The 18,440-nt window shown below is 38.0% G+C and overlaps 1 protein-coding gene across 3 annotated transcripts in view; it reads right to left on the bottom strand.

Annotated features, from left to right (window-relative positions):
• dpp10 (dipeptidyl-peptidase 10 (non-functional)) overlaps positions 1-18,440 on the bottom strand; it is a 269,654-nt gene that overhangs the window by 20,415 nt on the left and 230,799 nt on the right. For all 3 annotated transcript variants that reach the window (XM_085383846.1, XM_085383847.1, XM_085383848.1), the window contains 10 exons: positions 16,827-16,947; positions 15,837-15,991; positions 12,781-12,878; positions 12,092-12,215; positions 10,061-10,099; positions 7,577-7,684; positions 4,104-4,195; positions 3,088-3,135; positions 2,407-2,528; positions 232-276 (listed from right to left, as the gene is read on the bottom strand). In XM_085383846.1, the coding sequence (XP_085239972.1) occupies positions 232-276; positions 2,407-2,528; positions 3,088-3,135; positions 4,104-4,195; positions 7,577-7,684; positions 10,061-10,099; positions 12,092-12,215; positions 12,781-12,878; positions 15,837-15,991; positions 16,827-16,947 (952 nt within the window). The remainder of the gene's footprint in view (positions 1-231; positions 277-2,406; positions 2,529-3,087; positions 3,136-4,103; positions 4,196-7,576; positions 7,685-10,060; positions 10,100-12,091; positions 12,216-12,780; positions 12,879-15,836; positions 15,992-16,826; positions 16,948-18,440) is intronic.

Raw genomic sequence — 18,440 nt, 5'->3', positions numbered from 1 at the left:
TGTCGTCTATTTTTGTTTGGAAATGTTTCTACAACACTTACACTTAAACTCAAAATAGATTCAAATTAAAGCAGTCAGTTCCATGAATACACCCTCCTCCACCCACCCATGTTGCTTGTCAAGGGAAAATAACATTTACAGTTCTTGCAAGAGGCCTATTGTGTTTGAATGTCGCCTCATTCACAAACTCTGAGTTACTTTTTCTAAAATGTGAGATACAAATAAACTTACTTGAATTATTCAGACTGTGTAGGATCACAGTAGGTGCTCCTGGACCTGAAAGGAGACAAAAAGAGCATCTAAGTAATTTAAGCAATTTCCAGCATCTTTATTATCATGACTGGAGACATTTCCTGTTAGGATGCCTGGGTCGTTGACCCAGGGTTTTTGAGTTTATTATATTATTTATAATTTCTAGTCTTTGGGTTTTTGTTAGAGTCATGTCTTATGGTTTGTTTCTGTGTAATCCTTAGTTGCTGTCTCCCCTGTCCGCTATATCCCTGTTTCCAGTCAGTGGCTGTGCCTGCCCTGGTCCCACGTCTCTGTTCCCTCTGTTGTAGTGCCTGCATGTGAGTCTGTCTTTTGTTCAGTGTGTGTTATGCGTTTCCTGTTTTACTTTGAAGGTCTCTGTCTTATCTCAGTGTGTTCCGTTTACGCTTCCTTGTCTCGTCAGTTCTGATTTGCCCCAGCTGTGTTTCCCTCCTGTTGTCCATTCCCTGATTGCTCCCTCTATGTATTTAAGCCCTGTGTTTCAGTTTGTCATTGTCGCGATCTACCTTTATCTTGCTGTGTGTTTTGTCTGCGTAGGTGTATTTTGTATTCTTAGTTTTTGTTACCCTTTTGAGTTCAGCATTAAAGCTGTTTTGAGTTACTTTCTGTCTCCGGAGTCTGCACTTTGGGTCCTTCTCCTGCCTGCACACAGCCGTCACATAACATTTCCACCTGACAGTTTGCCCAATTACGATTAAATGGTATTTAATATATGTAAAGGGGCTCCTTTAAAGCTGCTCTAAAAGGCCACTGTAGGCAGCTGTTATGTCACCTTCCCTATATTTTCTTAAATCAATTAGGGGTTAAAGGTCACTCGAGATGCCTCCCTAATATCAAATTAAGCCAGTACTTGTTAATGCCCTTCTCTAATATACTTTGTCAGAGGTTAATAGGATGGCAGGTGTGCTGTACTTAAAGCTCTCCTTTCTTTGAGTTAAAACACAAACCAACTTTTCCTTTATTTCCTTGCACTTATCTGTTGGTGGGCTGTATTAGTTTTGACCCAATGTTACACAGAGAAATGGCTTCATTTTGTGCATGTACCTGCTAGAAAACAGTAAACCAATCAGATCACTTTATGAGTGGGTTTAAGAGGCTTGTGCTGATGAAAACAGGTGTGAGAAGAAGCTTGTCAGGATTACGTGAACTTGGCCTTTGGAAGACAACAAGCTTTCTCCATTATTTTTATTGCTTTTGGGAAAGGGAATGCAGTTATTGTCCAATATATCATCACGCCAAAGCCCAAATGCCTCCTGCGCATGAAGAGCTTTCAGCTGTTCAAAATAAATTGAAACCACAAACAATATGAGTTACCCCTCATTAAATAATCTACTTGTTGCCCAATAATACTCCCTAAAAGCGATTACACACAATGTAGTCGCTAATTATTCATTTTATGACTCTCATTTCAAACTGATGAGAGATTAATTTTAAACTGAATCAGGAGGGTGACAGATCATGACTAGCAAACCCAGGCATGTGCCAGACAAATAAATGGATGCTGAATAAATAAGGAACGTAAAACACAACATAATCCTAATTTGATTTTTTTTAAACCAGCAGCCATCTGCAGCTATGTTGTAATAGAATGAAGCGCCACACAAATTGCTTTAGATGGTTAAAATTGTATTAATTAATTTTTATTAATGTAACTGTCCATTTAGGTGATACAGGCCAGATGCCATGATGTGGAATCATCCCAACATCATGTAAGTATCTGCATGTGCTGATGTATCGTAACGTGGTCTGGCGAAGAAGGATCGGCTAGCAGGTCTAGTGGACATGTGGTGTGGAGGCTAGCCGAGATGGGGGTGTTAACCTAACCTTAACCCCTGTGTGTATTACTGGTAGCCTGCATGTTGTTAAGAGGTTAAATTCATTCCCTGATCTAACAACGTGGGTGGAAGCAGACTGTTGTCTGCACCAGACTGTTGTGATTCTCTAAATCACGCCCACGTTTGAACCTCAGAGTCAAATCCCTGAACTATTTTATAATATAATTTTTCATAATAAGACCCCAATCACTTGGAAGTCTGTCACCCTATGAAAGCCAAAGACACTCTGACAGCAATTTGAAAGGGCATTTCATAGCAGGAAAACTGGATGGCCCTTAAAGTGAGATACTGGTTGGCCTACCTTTACAGTCGAGGATAATGTGCTGGTTCGTGGGGCTGATGTCAGCGTCGAAGTACAAACAGTGGGCTTTATTCAGTTCACATGTTAAACACCGTCGGGGGAACAGGCCCACAGTTTTAACACTGAGAAGAGAAGAGCATTTAAAAAACAGAAAAAGAGACAAAGCACATAAAACTTTTTGAGTAAGAAAGTAAAGGACATATTTCTTGATCTTTTTTCATGATAACTCCCCCGAAGCGAACAAACCAGTAATAAATCATATCCAACTGGAAAGTATTACCTGTCTCGTTACAGGCTGGTATAGTTTACTCTTTTACATAAAGCACATTTTTCACAGTTTTTTGGCATTTTTATATTTAACCAGTAGTCAGAAAAATAACTGGGAGGTGATTAATAATACAAATTTTATGTGTGAACTGGTGATAAAGTGGCCAAAATATTCAGATTAATCTCTACTAGTTCCAAAAAGTCAACCATATATCAATGTAAGAATAATGTGACAATTGTGAAAGTGAAAAATTCTTTGCAACCATTTTTTAAATATTTTTTTTTATCCCATGTTCATCATCATCATCATGTGAGTAAATTTACTACTAATAAAAGTCCCTTGAGTTCTCATGATATAAGTTCGAAAAGTTTTTAATCATTTTATAAAATTTAATTAATAATAATGATGCAAACCTGAAAAGCTGCCGTCTCCGTGGTGAACCCTCAGTGCTGAGAAAATAACTGTTAGAGGACATAAAAGATAATTAGTGCAAACAGATATGCTAAATTAAACACAGAAGCTCATTATCTCCTTGTTTTCTTTGTTTAAGCGAAATTCATACATTTAATTACTAAAACACACATGTGCCATGTGTGGCATCCACAGTGAACCAAGGAGAAAAGGAGACAATTCAGTACTAACTACTTTGTTCATTATCAACCCAACTCTTGTTATTGTTGTTTTTTTTCTTTAAATTAAATTTTTCTATTTGTTTGTGGCTAAAAACATTTAAGATCAGCACTCTGGTCAGCTCTATTCGATCTTTTAAAAACACAACAGCATTAGATTAGCTAAGTAAGATTCAGTAACGCATGCTTGTGGTCACAGACTTGGCAAAACACATCACTGCTTGAAACCACGATCAGGAACTCTGTGATTAGAGGAATTATGAATAGGAGGGTACAAATTTCACCTTAACAAGCTCCTAATTTCTTAGAGAAGTAAAACAGAACAATCAAACAGATGGACAATAATAAAACTGAAATAAAATTACAATTAGAATAAGAGAAACAGAGTGGAAAAAGAAAAGTCATCTTTTAAGTTGGTTTTTTTTCATCTTATCATTTGCGAGCCTTATCTCTTCATGCAGGTTGTGGTGAGCTGAGAGGTCCTGATGGTCAAGGCACTGCCAGGTTTAATTTAAGCATCAACATTGGAACGGCCAGAATGGCTCCACCATAGGATGTAAGCCCGCAGACTGGTGTATATGGGGTCAACATTTCTCCTGGGTAGCCTGAGCCCAGAACCATACATGCTTTAAAGGTGATCCGTAAAATCTTAAAATCAAGTTGTGTGCTATAAGAAACCCAAACTATCGATTTCTTAACTACTCTGGGGTGAGAGGATGACTGTTTTTTTTTAAATTATTTTTTTTATTGAGGTCAGTAAAGTTTGTAGGTTTTAGGGGGAGTTTTGCGGTCACACTCACAGGTTATCGGTGTCCTCATCAAAGGCAATGATCTTTGTCACCTCCCAGTTTCCAGACGTTAGATGTCGGACTTCATTTTGATCAGCTCTGAACTGAAAAAATCAGAACAACAGTAGTAGAGGGTCATTTGACTGAGCGCCATCACTTAACTCATGCTCAGGTGTCAGTCAAACACTACATATTCAAAAGTGCCCATGCCAGAAAAATATCAGTCATTAACCCAACAAAATGGAAATATTTATGAGCTGAATCAATCAGTAGATTCCATCATAGCTCTGATTCTCTACTGACAATAAAATAGTACACTGTTCCTTTTTCAATGGATTTCCTTGGATGTTTTTAATACACTTGTACATGAATATGTCCAAGATTTACATATAGTCATAGAATTATATAAATTTTTAGTTAAAACCCATGAGCAGTACACATTTGTTTGTTCAGCCTGACCATGAGCTGTGGAGACATTCATACAAATCTGGTACAGGTTAGATGTTTGTGGTTTATTTTTGTCCTCATGACTAAATAAATGTATAAATTTAAACAGACAAACACACAGGAGCACTGCACTCACACGTGACTGTAGCAAAGATGCCAGACAGTACATTATTTGTTTGTAGCACAACAACAGAGATTGGAGAGACACTGTGGGTGAAATATGCTCTGCGTGCAGCTTAAATGCACCTTCAGGGAGAAGACCAGGTGGATGATTGGCTGTACGGAGTGTCAGACTTTAACATGCGAGACTGCTGGACTATCCTCAAGAAAACCATTTGTTAAGGTGGTGCCAGATTTTTTTTGGCTCAAGCCAATAAAGCTTTCATTATTCAGAGGGTTATAGAATATCTGGCAACCAAAGGGTTAAGCAAAGTTAGGCACAAAACTGGCATTTAAAAATCAATCCGTTTTTACATCCTTCAGGCACTAATAATGACTGAAAAGCTCTAAAAAGTAAAAATAACAGTTTAAATGAAAATGTCAAAGAAGATGATGTTAAATACATCCCAATCACAAAAGCCAGGCAGACAAAGAAAGGCACACAATCAACTTTGGAAAAATGGCTAAAAGATTGACAGACTAAAAAAGAAACTTCACAGTTTACAACTGTGCTAAAAACAAAAAACAAACAAAAAAAAAAACAGTAACACAAGCAAGGTTCTGCATCTTTAATGACAGCTATGAGTCCTGCTCGTTTCAGCTCAGAGTCAAGCCTCTTTGCTGGTTGTTGAATTGCTGCAGACAGTAGAGGCTTGGGGTTTCTTCTTCCTGCTGAAAAGGTTTTAAAAACTCCAATTTCTTTTTGCTACTGTTCTAATCTAAAAGCCCTTTGGCACTGTTTTTCAATCATCTAATAAAACAGATTTGCCTTTGTTCTAATCAGTCCAGCTGTCTGCACACCTGGACTCTAGTTTCTGGAAGGCACACATCTGAGAAGTGGGCAGCCCTTCCCCGTGAACGGTGGGGTGTATTTTTTGTTAGTTTTAGGATGATCCCTAAACATGTTGGCCCTTTTTGCAATAAAGCAAATTGAGTAGCGTTTTTGCTGGCATGTGAGTTTTTGTGCAGTATCTGTTGAAACCTTGAACTGGTTTGCTGTGGTGAAGGGAAAGCTCAGGATGAAAGCTGAAGTGGTTGATTTACTGCTTGCTTTATGTTTCTAAACTCACATATGTCCATGACCTGTAAGTAGGGACTGAAAGAATAAGACTGAACTTCCTCCAAACGATGTCTGGGCTCAGCCCCCTTTTTTCCCAGAAGAGTAATCACAGAAGTTATCACAAAAATGAGGTTTCAGTTAAAGTATGCATCTTAACAACAAAAGCCCTCAATACTGAAAAATGATGCCAAGCAGTCAAGACCCACCTCGCTGTTGCCTAAACTTGGTTGTCACAGCACTCATGTCTTAGGTCTATCTGTGAGACAGCACCCGCATTAACAAAATGGGAATATTCAGCTTTCTAGGAATGAGAAAATTTTGGTGAAATCTTCTAATCATAAGTGTAATAATGACTTATGTTTCCAGGGAATCACAAGTCAAACTGACAGAGGGCTCAGTGCAGCCTCTGCGACGATTTGATCGCTGTACCGGTCTGTAGTGTTTAAAAAAAAAAAAAAAGTTGCACATGAAAGCAAGGATCTCAATTTTATTACATTATTACACACGTCATGAGTGAAGTAATAAGAATTGAACTTGCTCTAAACGGTGTCTGGGGTCTCACTTAGAGATGAGGTAGGAGCCTGGTTATTCAGGGGGAGGTCAGAGTAGAGCAACTGCCACTCCAAATTGAAAGGAATTAATTGGCTCGGACATATGACAAGGATGCCTCCTGGATGCCTCCTAACTGAGGCATTGCTGGGATGTCCAGGGGAGGGAAAACCTTGGGGGAGATCAGGATACCCCGCAGAGATGACAGCTCTCAGTCTGCTTGCATCTTTATTTCCCTGAAAGAAGTTGATTCTTACCTGACACGATGTCATAAAGCCACAAAACATTCTGGTTCGGTGGACTTTAATTGACCATGCACATCAGAAAACAGATTTATTATAATCATTCCAGTCGTGAAGATTATTATTATTTTTTACAAATATCAAAACAAAGTCGTTATTTTAATATAAAAATATTGCGTTAAATTCTTTTTTTTTTTTTGCCCAAACAGCCTGTTTACATTTTAGAACATTTATCAGACCTGACAAATCCATTACAGACCGAACAGGCTCAGCCAGAGATTTATTTCTGCAAAAACTAATACTGCATGAATTCTTACACTGGAGAACGAGTTCCCATAATTGGAAAACAATCTGAGGGAGTTAAAAACAGATTTCAAATAACCCTGCTTATTTCTGCTAACATCACTGAAATCTTGCATACAACTTGCAGATCTGTGGATGTGCATGGGAAAACTTTAATATCTGTGCTGATGAGAACAGGCTATTGGATTTTGTGCTTGTGTTGGTGGGGGGAGGGATGAGGGCTATCATGAAATAGATGATTATTGCAACATTTTAATTAACAATTCGACAGCATCACAAATAAAGGTGACTTTAGCTGCGGCTTTGATGCAACATCCATCGCATTAACATAAAGTCTTGATCTCAGTCCTTTATAGACTTTGGTCAGATATTGGTTTTATCTCACTTTGAGGTACATAGTGTCTTAGTTGCCTTGACACACAATAATGGGCAAATTTGAATCCTACAAAGTCCATGTGAAGAGGTTGGAGGGGTGGCAGGGCCATGTCGCATGTTTATAAGACAGGAGATTGTGGTCTGAGTCCACAGGACTTGCACTTTGTCAGATTTATATAAGCCTGCGTTTTCCTAATTCTAAACAAGTAGTATTATCACCATCAGCACTTAAACTGGTATGTCACGCTCTACTGTCAAAGGATACCTTGTAGTTACTGAGGAAAATGAATACGCACAGTAGTTACACAATACATATATAGCTTTAAAGTGACTATGAATTCAGCATTCACCTGCGTAGTGAACATGGCAATATGATGAAACTCTCCTCGTCCTCCTTGTTTGACCGGCACTGTGAGGAAGAATCTGTTGCCATCTTTGGAAAACACGGGTTCCTGATTCTGTAGAAAGCAAATATGTGTCATATATTTAATATTATTTTAACAGATGAACCAGAATGTGCCTATTTATTTCTTAGAACATTAGACAAATTGCACATTTTCCAGTGTATCTGTAAAAGAAGCTGTGGAGCATGCTGAAGAGTCCTGCTTTCAGAGGCATACATTACATAGTTGCCAACTGCATGAACAAGTGGATGGAAATTATGCGCGGATGGCCTCCACAGCTGAGAGATGGCCAAACCACTTTTTTACCTGAAAGTAGCAATCTGCAGTGATTGTATATAAAGAGACTGTTGACTGACTAAATGAGTGACTACCCATTTTGTGGGAAGAAAATGGATTGTTAGCATGGACGGCAGTGAGGAAAGAGGATGGATGATTTAACTCTATGTGGCACTTTAAGCAGGACAGTGGTAAAAAAGAAAGAAAAAACAGAAAAGTTTAGTCCTTGAAAACAGCTACTAAACTGTGGTCGGATTTTGGGAATTTAAATTCATAACAGAAGCCCTGCATTGCCTCATGTAGACAGGCTTTACAGTGCAGAGGGAGTTAGATGTAAATAAGGGGCATTATAAGAAATGAAAGGGGCATCATTGGTGATATGTGATTCATAGGGTATTTGATTCTATTTATGTATCTGGTGATGCTAAGTTCGCCTTTTTAAATGTGTTTAGCCCCTCAAATTTAAAGGACACACAAAGTTTATGGGCTGGATTAACCCTTTACCATAACTCACATTTTTTCTCTTAAGAGGGATTTTATTCTTCAAAAAAATATTCTTAAAATGAATTAAGGTAGTCTTAGTCTGCATACCTGGAGTAGTTGTCTGATAACAAAAAAATGACAGCCAAATAAAATGTCATGTGATATTTTATCTAAAAAAAACAGACATATGCATTTTTCAAACTAATTTAAATGCTCACTGATTAATAATAAATTCATATTTAAAATGAGTTTAAATTCAGTCCTTGTAAAATCCATAAAAAGATGCAATTTTAGTTTTAACTTGTCAACTAAATTTGGATTTAAAAGCCATGATCATCTGAGTAAAATTTACACAAAAATCCACATTTAACATTATGAAAAACATTATTAACACTATTTAAACTACAATAATAGTTACAAATGATTAACATAGAAGAAAAATATGCAATAATGCAGTCAGCAGGTACCGTATAAATTAAAAAAAATAATTATTAATATTATTAATAATAATAAAATAATACAATTGAAACCTTTAATGTGATTATATTTGTAAATTGCTCAGCAAATGTAGACTTTTGTCTATTTTTAATTTTTAAAGTGCGATTCTGTGTTTTTAGTTTCTCTAATTTTCACTACTGAACATAAACAACACAAAATCACATCACTGCACACATGATATTTGAAGAAAAGTTTAAATCTCTGGAACCAAAACTGTGAAAAATAGAAACCCTCTTTACTCTAAACTCTAAATTCTGCCTCAGTTTGGGATAGATTAACTAGAATGGATTTTTCCATGATGTTATATATTGGTATTGAACAGAAAGTCATTAGCAAAAGACCTGTCTGCACTGGCACAACCACAAAATTGAGCTTCTGTCAGATTACCACCTTTACCGATACACGCAGCTTGCCAAGGATGTCAGTTGGTTAAATTAGACACTGCTTGAGCCAGCCGGGACTACAAGATCAAATCCTGCCAGAAACTCTCCTACTCTGCCTTCATCACTGCTCTGATAAAGCTCAGAGCTGACTGCAGACCACCTTAGGAAGAAATGAAAACATAGATAAATGGGAAACTGATTTAAATCTGAACTGATGATAGTTAATATAATTAATTTATCAAAATGTAAAAGTAGCAAAAACATGTTTGTGTGTTGTTCTGGCTTTTATTTGGCACTGGGTTACTGAATATTCATAGCCCTTCCAACATAAAGCAAAGGGGCTGATGAACAAAAAGAACACATTATTTGTAAATTACACTTTTTACATGAAATGTTTACTTATTATATTAATTTGTGGATGCTAACAGTTTAAATTTTTCTTGAATTGAAAGCCTCAAGAATAAAGTTTAACATTTTTTTAAATGAGCCTCATAAATCAACTGAAAAACAGGCTGCAGTATTTTTTTTTGTCTATACCATAGAGTCAGGAAAAGGGAAAATTCACACATGTGAATAGTCTTTGCTCTCGCCTCACCTTTCAGTCTGTGCTTGAGTCAGTTTCAATATTTCAGGGATACAGAGACTTTGAGAGTGTCTATATAAATACAGATAACTAAGAAATTCTACTTTGTGTTGCGTAATTTTTGAAAAATGTTGAAGCAGACATGATTTTCAAGTGAAATTACAGCACTGACATGTAGACTGACATGTAGAATAAAGAGAAGCTTACCTGCTTGGAGAGCCAGAGCTCAGAGCTTTCTTCATGTCTCTGAAAAACACATCAGAGCAAAATGTCAAATGAGTGTTAATTCAGCCACATCATAAAGATCTTCTCATCTGTTACAGCCTTTCTTTCAAGGTTCTATTTTCTGCTTCTATTTGGTGCATTGTGGTTTGGAAACTGCACGATAATTGATGTAATCACGTTCTTTCCCAAAATCATTGGTCTTTTATGTCAGCAAAATATTTACATAAGTGGTATATTTCTAATACTGTGTAAAAGTGATGCTGGAGTAGCACTTCAGTGGCTCATTTTCCAGACATAATCATCTGTCATGTAATGGCCCCCTTATTTTGCTGTTTATTTTAACACACCACTTGGGACATCATTCCCAGTTTGAACCCTCATTTCAAACCAATATGCATAAGCAGAAGCCAGAGTTTTGGCAAGAGGGCTCTGGGTGCTGTTTCCAGGCCTCATCTAAGCTGCCTCTTGGCTGGACAGCGTGTTTGTCCATGCAAATCACACCAAATCAGAAAAGTGCAGAATTGGAGAGCGGCCTGTCCAGTCCCACGGTTCAACTGCGAGGTTAACACTGCTCTGTGTTGCCCAGTAAATATGGAGAGAATGTGGAACTGTGCTGCAATTTCGGCGGAATTTTTTCTCTAAACTAAAGAGTGCTTTTAAAACTTTTTCCGTCAGGAAGGCCAAAAGTACCTGTGTTTCTAAGTTTTGTTTTCATCACTCAACGACAAGTTACTGAACAGCCATTGGGTGAAACTGTTCTCAAAGAGGTATTAGGCGCTGTACCAAACCCCTCCTTGCTATAGTTTTGGTTGCTAGCAGTCTGGTCGCAGTCACCAGTTATATGTATGAAAGACACCAACTTGTCTTTGGTAAAGACACTTTGAAAAGTAAACAATGCACACTTCAAACTAGAATTTGCAAGTAGCTAGTGAGTGTTCCCAGAAAAGTCAGCATCTTCCATGCAAACTACTGGCAATTTGGCAGTCTGCTAACGACTGAAGCAGTTACAGGTAGGTACAGTACTCTGTGACAAACTCCAGCTAGCATCAACCATATCTTCAGCACCAACCTCCAGCAACCACTTCCCAACTGTCTCTGGGACACACATTTTTCTCGAACAACCCGACTTTCTCCGTGGCAAGCTAACAATCCAGCTAAGTAATAAGCTTTACAGCCATAATAACAGTTACAGGGGTTATTACAAGGGGGAAGACATCTCTCTGAGTCTGCATGGCACAGGTCCTCTGTGGGGAGAATCCTCTAATTGCAGCAATTAAGCCTCCTCCCATATACAGAACTTATTTCAGTAGAAACTTTCTGGATTTAAATGCTTCCATTAATATTTGTGTGATATAAAAATTAATGAAGTCCTATATTTTGTCAGTTTTTAGTGATCTGGTTTCAGAAATACTCAAACCTGCCACAAGCAAAACACGAGATATTAAGTAAAGACTTAACATCAGCTCTTTGATCATAACTAAACACTCTATCACATTAAGAGTTTAATGTGGTGCCTCTGCAATGAAGATAACACATGTCTGTGTAACTGCTGAAAAGGTTAATGAGAGTCATGCAAAAACAATCAATGTGCTTTCTGTTTAACATGAATAAAAGATGCCACCCTTGTTGCCTATCCTTACTTAGATCTTCATCTCACAGCAACAAAGCAGACAACAATCAATTGGCGATCTCAAAGAAGAAAAGGATCTAAAGTAACAAGAGCTGAAGTTAAGAAAGACAAGTTTAGAAAAAAATGCTCGTGAGTTTTACCTTGAAAATCAGATAAGATGTTCGAACTCACAAGGCAGATCTAGCCTTGGTCAAATGATCTCTTAGTTAAGTGCTAGCTGCAAAGTTTTTAAACATGAGTGAATACTTTGTTATATCAAAAACTGAGAAAATAAGTCTTTTTTCTATATTAAGGAAGTTAGCGATACTTTATAACATGAGATAAAAGAAGGAAAAATGTGTTAACAATTTTTCTGTCCACACAAAAAAAACACACACACAGACCGTGACGCAGGCTCCGGTGGTGGTGTCACACACAGTCAGGATGGAAATGTTCTGGGCCCGGTTTAACCATCTAACAGATGTCTTGGTCTTGCTGATCCACTTCACCATTGTTACATAATGTTCCCTATAAAAAAAATTATATCATAATGGTCATATCATGTCCTGTAATTACATGTTCACAAGCTAGATGCTTTTTTAATTTAGCACATCTAAAACCTATTAACAACTACAAACAACTGCTCTACACACTTAAGAAAATGAACCATTTGCACAGCTGAGCTCACTGGTTTTTACACCTCTACAAATTACCTCAATGTCAAGCTGCTTTTTTCCTTTTGTTAGTTCTCTTCCACACAGTCCTATCATGCTGGTAAATGGCATGCAGACTTTCAACATTCATTAATATCCACTCAATTCTGGCACACAGTAATGCAAGATTTCTAAATAGTATTTGCAGTTGTAAAATAACTGTGACACCAATTGGTCATTGTTTTTTTTTTCTTCTTCATTTTAAGAACTGAAAGCAGTTTTAACAACTACATGCGCAGAGTGAAAGATTTCCCAATTACAGGTGCAAAGTTAAGAGTGAGAAAAAATGATCATCTGAAGTTTGAAATGTCAGAGGTATCCCTTTAAGTGGCACAGCAGCTGGTGCAAAAGATTGGCAGGGAAAATGCAGCTCCTCTCACCGCAGCTTGAGTGTCTCTGGAGGCATGAGCTCCAACGTGTGCGTCGGCCCGTAAAGGTTGACTACATAGAGCTTCACCGCTGGGTTGGGTTGACCAGCCTGCATGCAGAACCAACAGTCCAGAGTTTAGACAGAAATGTCACTTCACTGCTGCGGAAAAATACTTTATGCAACACTCTCCAAAGTGGCAACTGTGACTTATAAAGTGCTGCCAAATTAAGTGATTTCGAATGAATAATTCATTGAGAGTAGTCTTTAAAAACTTAAATGCACATATGGTTATGCTATTATGTGGAAACAATTTAGAATTTTTTGTCACACAAACTGAAAAACAGATACAAAAAAAGACATAAAGAAGAAACACTACATAAATACTTAAACTAAAGCAAGTACACATGACAAACAGACATGTTAAACTTGACAATTTCAACATTATTCTGCATACAGAGGAGTCCTAGAAAAACCCTTACCTAAACAGCTTTAACACTACTGGAAACGTGCACTATGATTCCTCATTTGGCTGACCAGATGCATTTAGAGCAAAGTTTAAAGCGTTAGGGGTATTGTTTGAATTAAGTTCATATCTGCTATATTGCATTTTATTTTCAAATGTTTTCACAAACTTGACCAGGGTGTTCCTGGCCTTTCACCCAATGACAGCTGAGAAGTTTAATAGGATACTGATATGGTGCAGACCTATAAATACTCAGGTTGGCATCTGCACAACAAACTAAACTGGCCTTGAACATAGATGCTCTCTACCAAAAGGGGCACAGCTGTTTCTTTTAGCTAAGAACGCTTAGATCCTTTGAGATCTCCAGCAAATGCTGCATGTTTTACCAGTCAGTCATGGCAAGTGTCTTTTATTCTGCACTGGGAGGCAGAGGGGAAGACAAGGACTTTGGCTTTTGGACAAATAGCTAAAAAGGAAGGAAAGTGGGGTCATTGGTGTTTGGTGGAGAGATGCACAGTGATCAGCTTACTTCACTGAGCTGCAGGACAGAACGGCTCAGAAGATCCTTGGTGCTCACTGTCATCAGGTTATTGAACACCTGAGTCAGTGGATAAATATCCAAAAGTCAATAGCCAAGGACCCCACAGCCATCTGTTACTTGCTCTGACTGTCTCTGTTTCCTCTTCAACCATTTAACTACACAATTCTTATATAAAAATAGCTTTTTTGGTGGTTATTTAAATATAGTTAAACACATGTTAAATTATTGTGATAAATTTGTTATTTCTCACGAAACACTAAGTAAATTCTTTATTCCTTTGTTGGATCATTTATGTTAAATAATATAAACAAATATTAAATACAAAATACAAATGTTAAATATGGCTTTAGAATCAGTGTGGCTGTTTAGATTTTTAGACAACTAGGTCAGCCGTTATTATACTGTTTAAGCTAAGGTAAAATATAAAAGTGTAATCATTCTTGTCTCAGTGAAAAATTCTACCCATACTGGAGCAGGAAACAAGTCACAACTCTTCACTGGCTTGTCTTGCAAGTGGTGCCTCTTGTTGTTCGTCATCAAACTCATCTACTACCAAAAAACTCAGAAATACAGAGAAGCTTCTATGTGAATAGACTACCAAAAGTCTATGTGCTGGCCTTAAATATAGTTTACACACAGATGACAAATGGTCATCTACAATTATCATCACCAGGGGGCAGTGTCATGAAAAACTCTTCTGTGGGCAACTCTTGCTTTTGTAGCTCTTGTAGTCATTCACGCTGTCATGGAAATGCGTGTTAAACAATAAAAACCATCTACTGCAATTTCCCCCATTATTCTTCCCCCAAATTCCGCTGAGGTTCCCTTTCCTTTTTCTGCCCTCTTTTCAGCCAGTTAGCATTCAACCCATACAAGTGTCAGTCCTGTTGGGCTATATGTGGTGTTGTTTTCTAAGAGGATTCTACACAAGTGCTTCTACATCACATCCATTATATACACGGAATTCTTCTCTCTGTGTAGCCAAATACATACGAAACCAGCTGATTTTTTTAAGAACATCTAAACTAAAAAAGTGTGTTACAACAACAGCAAGTAAAACACTGAGCAGAAAAAAAAACCATTTTGTATTATCACAATAACGTAAACAACCATATCTTATAGGCTACTATATTTCTGTAAATTAAGCTGAAGCATGATAGCATTGACACCAGCTGCTTTATTTTTACTTTTATTCTTCCTCTTCTTTTAGCTTGACTAATGGAACCCAATCTGTCCCCCCCTCACCCTAGCTCTAGAATCCTCTTCTGTCACACCAACCCTGTGGATGTCCTCCTACACTACACCCAAAACCTTCTCTGAGGTTCCCCTTTCCATCCAGTCTGGTAGCTCCATGTTCAAAATTCTTTGTCCAAGAATCCCAGTTCTATTCTATTCTGCTCTGTTTATATAGTGAGTCACAACAACAATCACCTCCAGACTGTTTATATTGTAAGGTAAACCTCTGCAATAATACAGAGAAAACCCCAACAATCAAACGACCCCCTTTGAACAAGTACTTGGCGACAGGGGTAAGGAAAAAATCCCTCAGGGAGTGGCAACCATCTGCTGCGACCGGTTGGGGGTTGATGGGAGGAAGACAGGATAAAAGACACACTCTAATATCCCTTCTCTGTCCACATGTCCAAATCTCAGCTCCCAAACCGCTCAGTCTGAGCTGTCCCTCTGACATGCTGATTTCTATTTCTGTGCATCCTGGTCACTTCCAGTGAAAATCTTAACATCTCCATCTTTACCAGCTACAGCTCTGCCTCCCTTCATTTTGTTAGGCTCACAGTCTCCAAACCATAAACTATCGCAGGTCTCCATACCATCTTGTTAATCTTCCCTTCCACTTTTGATGGTATCATTCTGTCACAAATCACTCCTGTCACTCGTCTCCACCCACTCCACTCTGCCTGTACTCTCTTAAGTCACCTCTTTTGTTCACTGTCTGTTGACTTGGATGGTTGACACCAGGTATTTAAATCCCTCTTCCTTTTATTTAGGATAAAGGATAATGTATGTGTGTTATATGCATGGATGTCGCCTAAGTGACGGTTACCTTGGGGTAGGGGTACTGCTTTCCTTTTGGGTATGTCATGCCAGTGAAGCGAGGTAAAGCCATGTTGGGAACCAAAGTGTCATTGAGAACCAGGAAGGCCAACCTCTCTCCATCAGGAGACCACCAGTGAGCCACATGGGTCTGGAGGATCTCCTCTGTTTGGAAAAACCAGCAGAAAGTTTTAATCATTAAATTAATGAAGGGGGGGGGGGGCTGAAAGTATTAAAAATAGCTCAACATAAATGCTGTTCTTAAAGTCACAATGTGAAGATTTTTATATCGAGGTCCCAAATTTGAAGGCATCAGCTAATATTAGTTAAATTACTAACTGTACTGTAAATGGGCTCAGTTTAGTATAACGAGAAAACGCTTGTGTTTGAAGACCTAACACAAAACCAAACACATATAAGTGGAAAAAAGGGGGTGCTAGAAGAATTTGTGTTAAATTAGGTGTTAATCTGGGTTCAAGAATCACAGATAAGTAAATTACTTTATTACACAAACATAATTAAGAATAAAAGAGAAAAACAAGAAAACAGCAGTTACTGAGGTTGCTTGCCTTTTAAAAAAAAAAAAAAAATTTACATAAGCTTCTTTTCTCCTGAGAGATGGGGCAAAGTGGCTAAGTTTGCTTAAAGCACATAAAATGACTCTTCACACCCACTGGGGAGATATGAGCACCAGAACAAACGTTATGAATATTTAATAATGGTAACATTTCTAAACACAAGAATTTTTAGTTTAATGAGATAGTGTGTCAATGCTTTGAAATTAAGCAGACATATTTTTTATTCCAATTTCCCAATAGTTAAAGCTCACTGCCACAAAGCAGTTTCTCAGCAAGTCATTACATGCATAAAGGTTTGTCTGTAATTGGCATTTTCTTGCCTGGTTTCTTCAAACAACACCCAGATAAATGTATACTCTACGCAATTTTGCTAGTCTTATTCTCAGAATGTGAAAAAATGTTTGTAGAAAACTGATAGGTACCTTCATAGAGCCAGTCAGCAATTCCATTGAAGATGACCCCGTCTTTTCCCGAGGATGTTAGCCTAAGGGAGTTACTCTTGACATCCGACTGATAATAGATGTTGTTTTCAAATATGTAGATCTACGGAGACAAAGCACACACAGGAACAACTTAATATGATACAGTAAGAAATAAGGACATGCTGCCAAACGAAAAATTGGTGCATGACTCTAAAACTTATTAAGCATGTGCCAAAGTTTGGACTGTAGCACACATGCACTGGATTAACAGTTACACTAAATGTGCACAGTATCTGCTCAGCATCCAAGCAATTCTTTTAGGATTAAAAGTGCGAGCCAGTGCTGGTAAGCCAAGTGATTAATGCTAATGTTCTGTGTACTTTATTTATGAAAGTAAGCTCTTACTCCTTAACAGCTCAACAGTAACTTTAAAATCACAAAATCTACCACTGGGATGTTAAAGTTCAGAGATTTGCCCTCAAAAAATCAGGAGGATTTCTCAAAGTCCCCAAGTCTGTGAGTGTCGACATTGGAATTGGGCCCATGTCTTACTTTTTTTTAGAGATTGTCATGCTAAATTGGCACTAGAGTTCCCTAACTCTTTTTATTTCTATTTATTTATTTATTTTGGCAGGACATGAGAGATCGGCTCAATCAATTAGATCTGGGCTACAACTTAAGCTTGGCCATTTGTTAAATTGGCACTAATAAAAGCACTAGCGATTTAGTTTCTGTTTGTATTGTATCCATGGTCGCACAGACATCTGTCATTGTATTGCACTAATACGAATGAAAACTTAAGGACCAGTCTACAAAGCCAAAGGCTGGCAAACCCAATTTCCTGTTTTTGTCTGCCACCTGGCTAATACTACACCTGACCGCAATGCCCATCCATGTGGATGGTGGGAGAGGCTGGCAGTACCGTGCTATCTTTTTCAAAGGTGTTTAGCTTGGCTTGGTGGATCAAGTCTCACCCAAAAGATCCTCACGAGTGAGCCACCCTTCGATCTCTAGTGGCACAAAAGCATCAATGGTTTCTCCAATCCAGGAGAGGTGTGTATCCATGAAAAGACTGTTCAATTGGAATGGTTAAGTACACGAATGGAGGCCAAAATGAGTTTGCTCAGTGGGGTTCTTGGGCTCACCCTTAGAGAAAGGGTAGAAGCATTGAGATGGTATGAGCTACCACTCCTTTGTCTTAGAAGAAGCCTTTCTGGGAGTTTGGTCTTCTGATTTATAGGAACTTTGTGGGCATGTTCAATCAAAAGGAGCTCATGGGGCATTCAAAGACCACAGGAGTCTCACCAAATGTTGCACTGGCTCTGGAAACGTTGTATGCCCAGAGATAATGGTGGTCTTTTAAATACTTGGAGACTGTGGTCTATGTCCTATTTGGAAAAGTTCTGAACTTGTTTCACTTGTTAGAAAGAAGTAGGTTAGGGACTAAAATCTACTTGGTTTGGTTTTTAGCACTTGTTTAAATGAAGCCACTAAAAAAATGCTTGGGAAGGTTTAAGTGGTAAAATTTACTTGGGGAGGGTTTAAGCAACAGACTTTGTGGATTTCTTAGGATTTCCATGTACATGTAGCTGTCCAGAACCAAAAAATTAATTA

This window comes from Rhamphochromis longiceps, linkage group LG16, assembly GCF_057381845.1.
Source record: "Rhamphochromis longiceps isolate RC_006_pf linkage group LG16, R_longiceps_female_GT1.1, whole genome shotgun sequence".
NCBI classification, from domain to species: domain Eukaryota; kingdom Metazoa; phylum Chordata; class Actinopteri; order Cichliformes; family Cichlidae; genus Rhamphochromis; species Rhamphochromis longiceps.
This window is presented reverse-complemented; position numbering and strand designations above follow the sequence as displayed.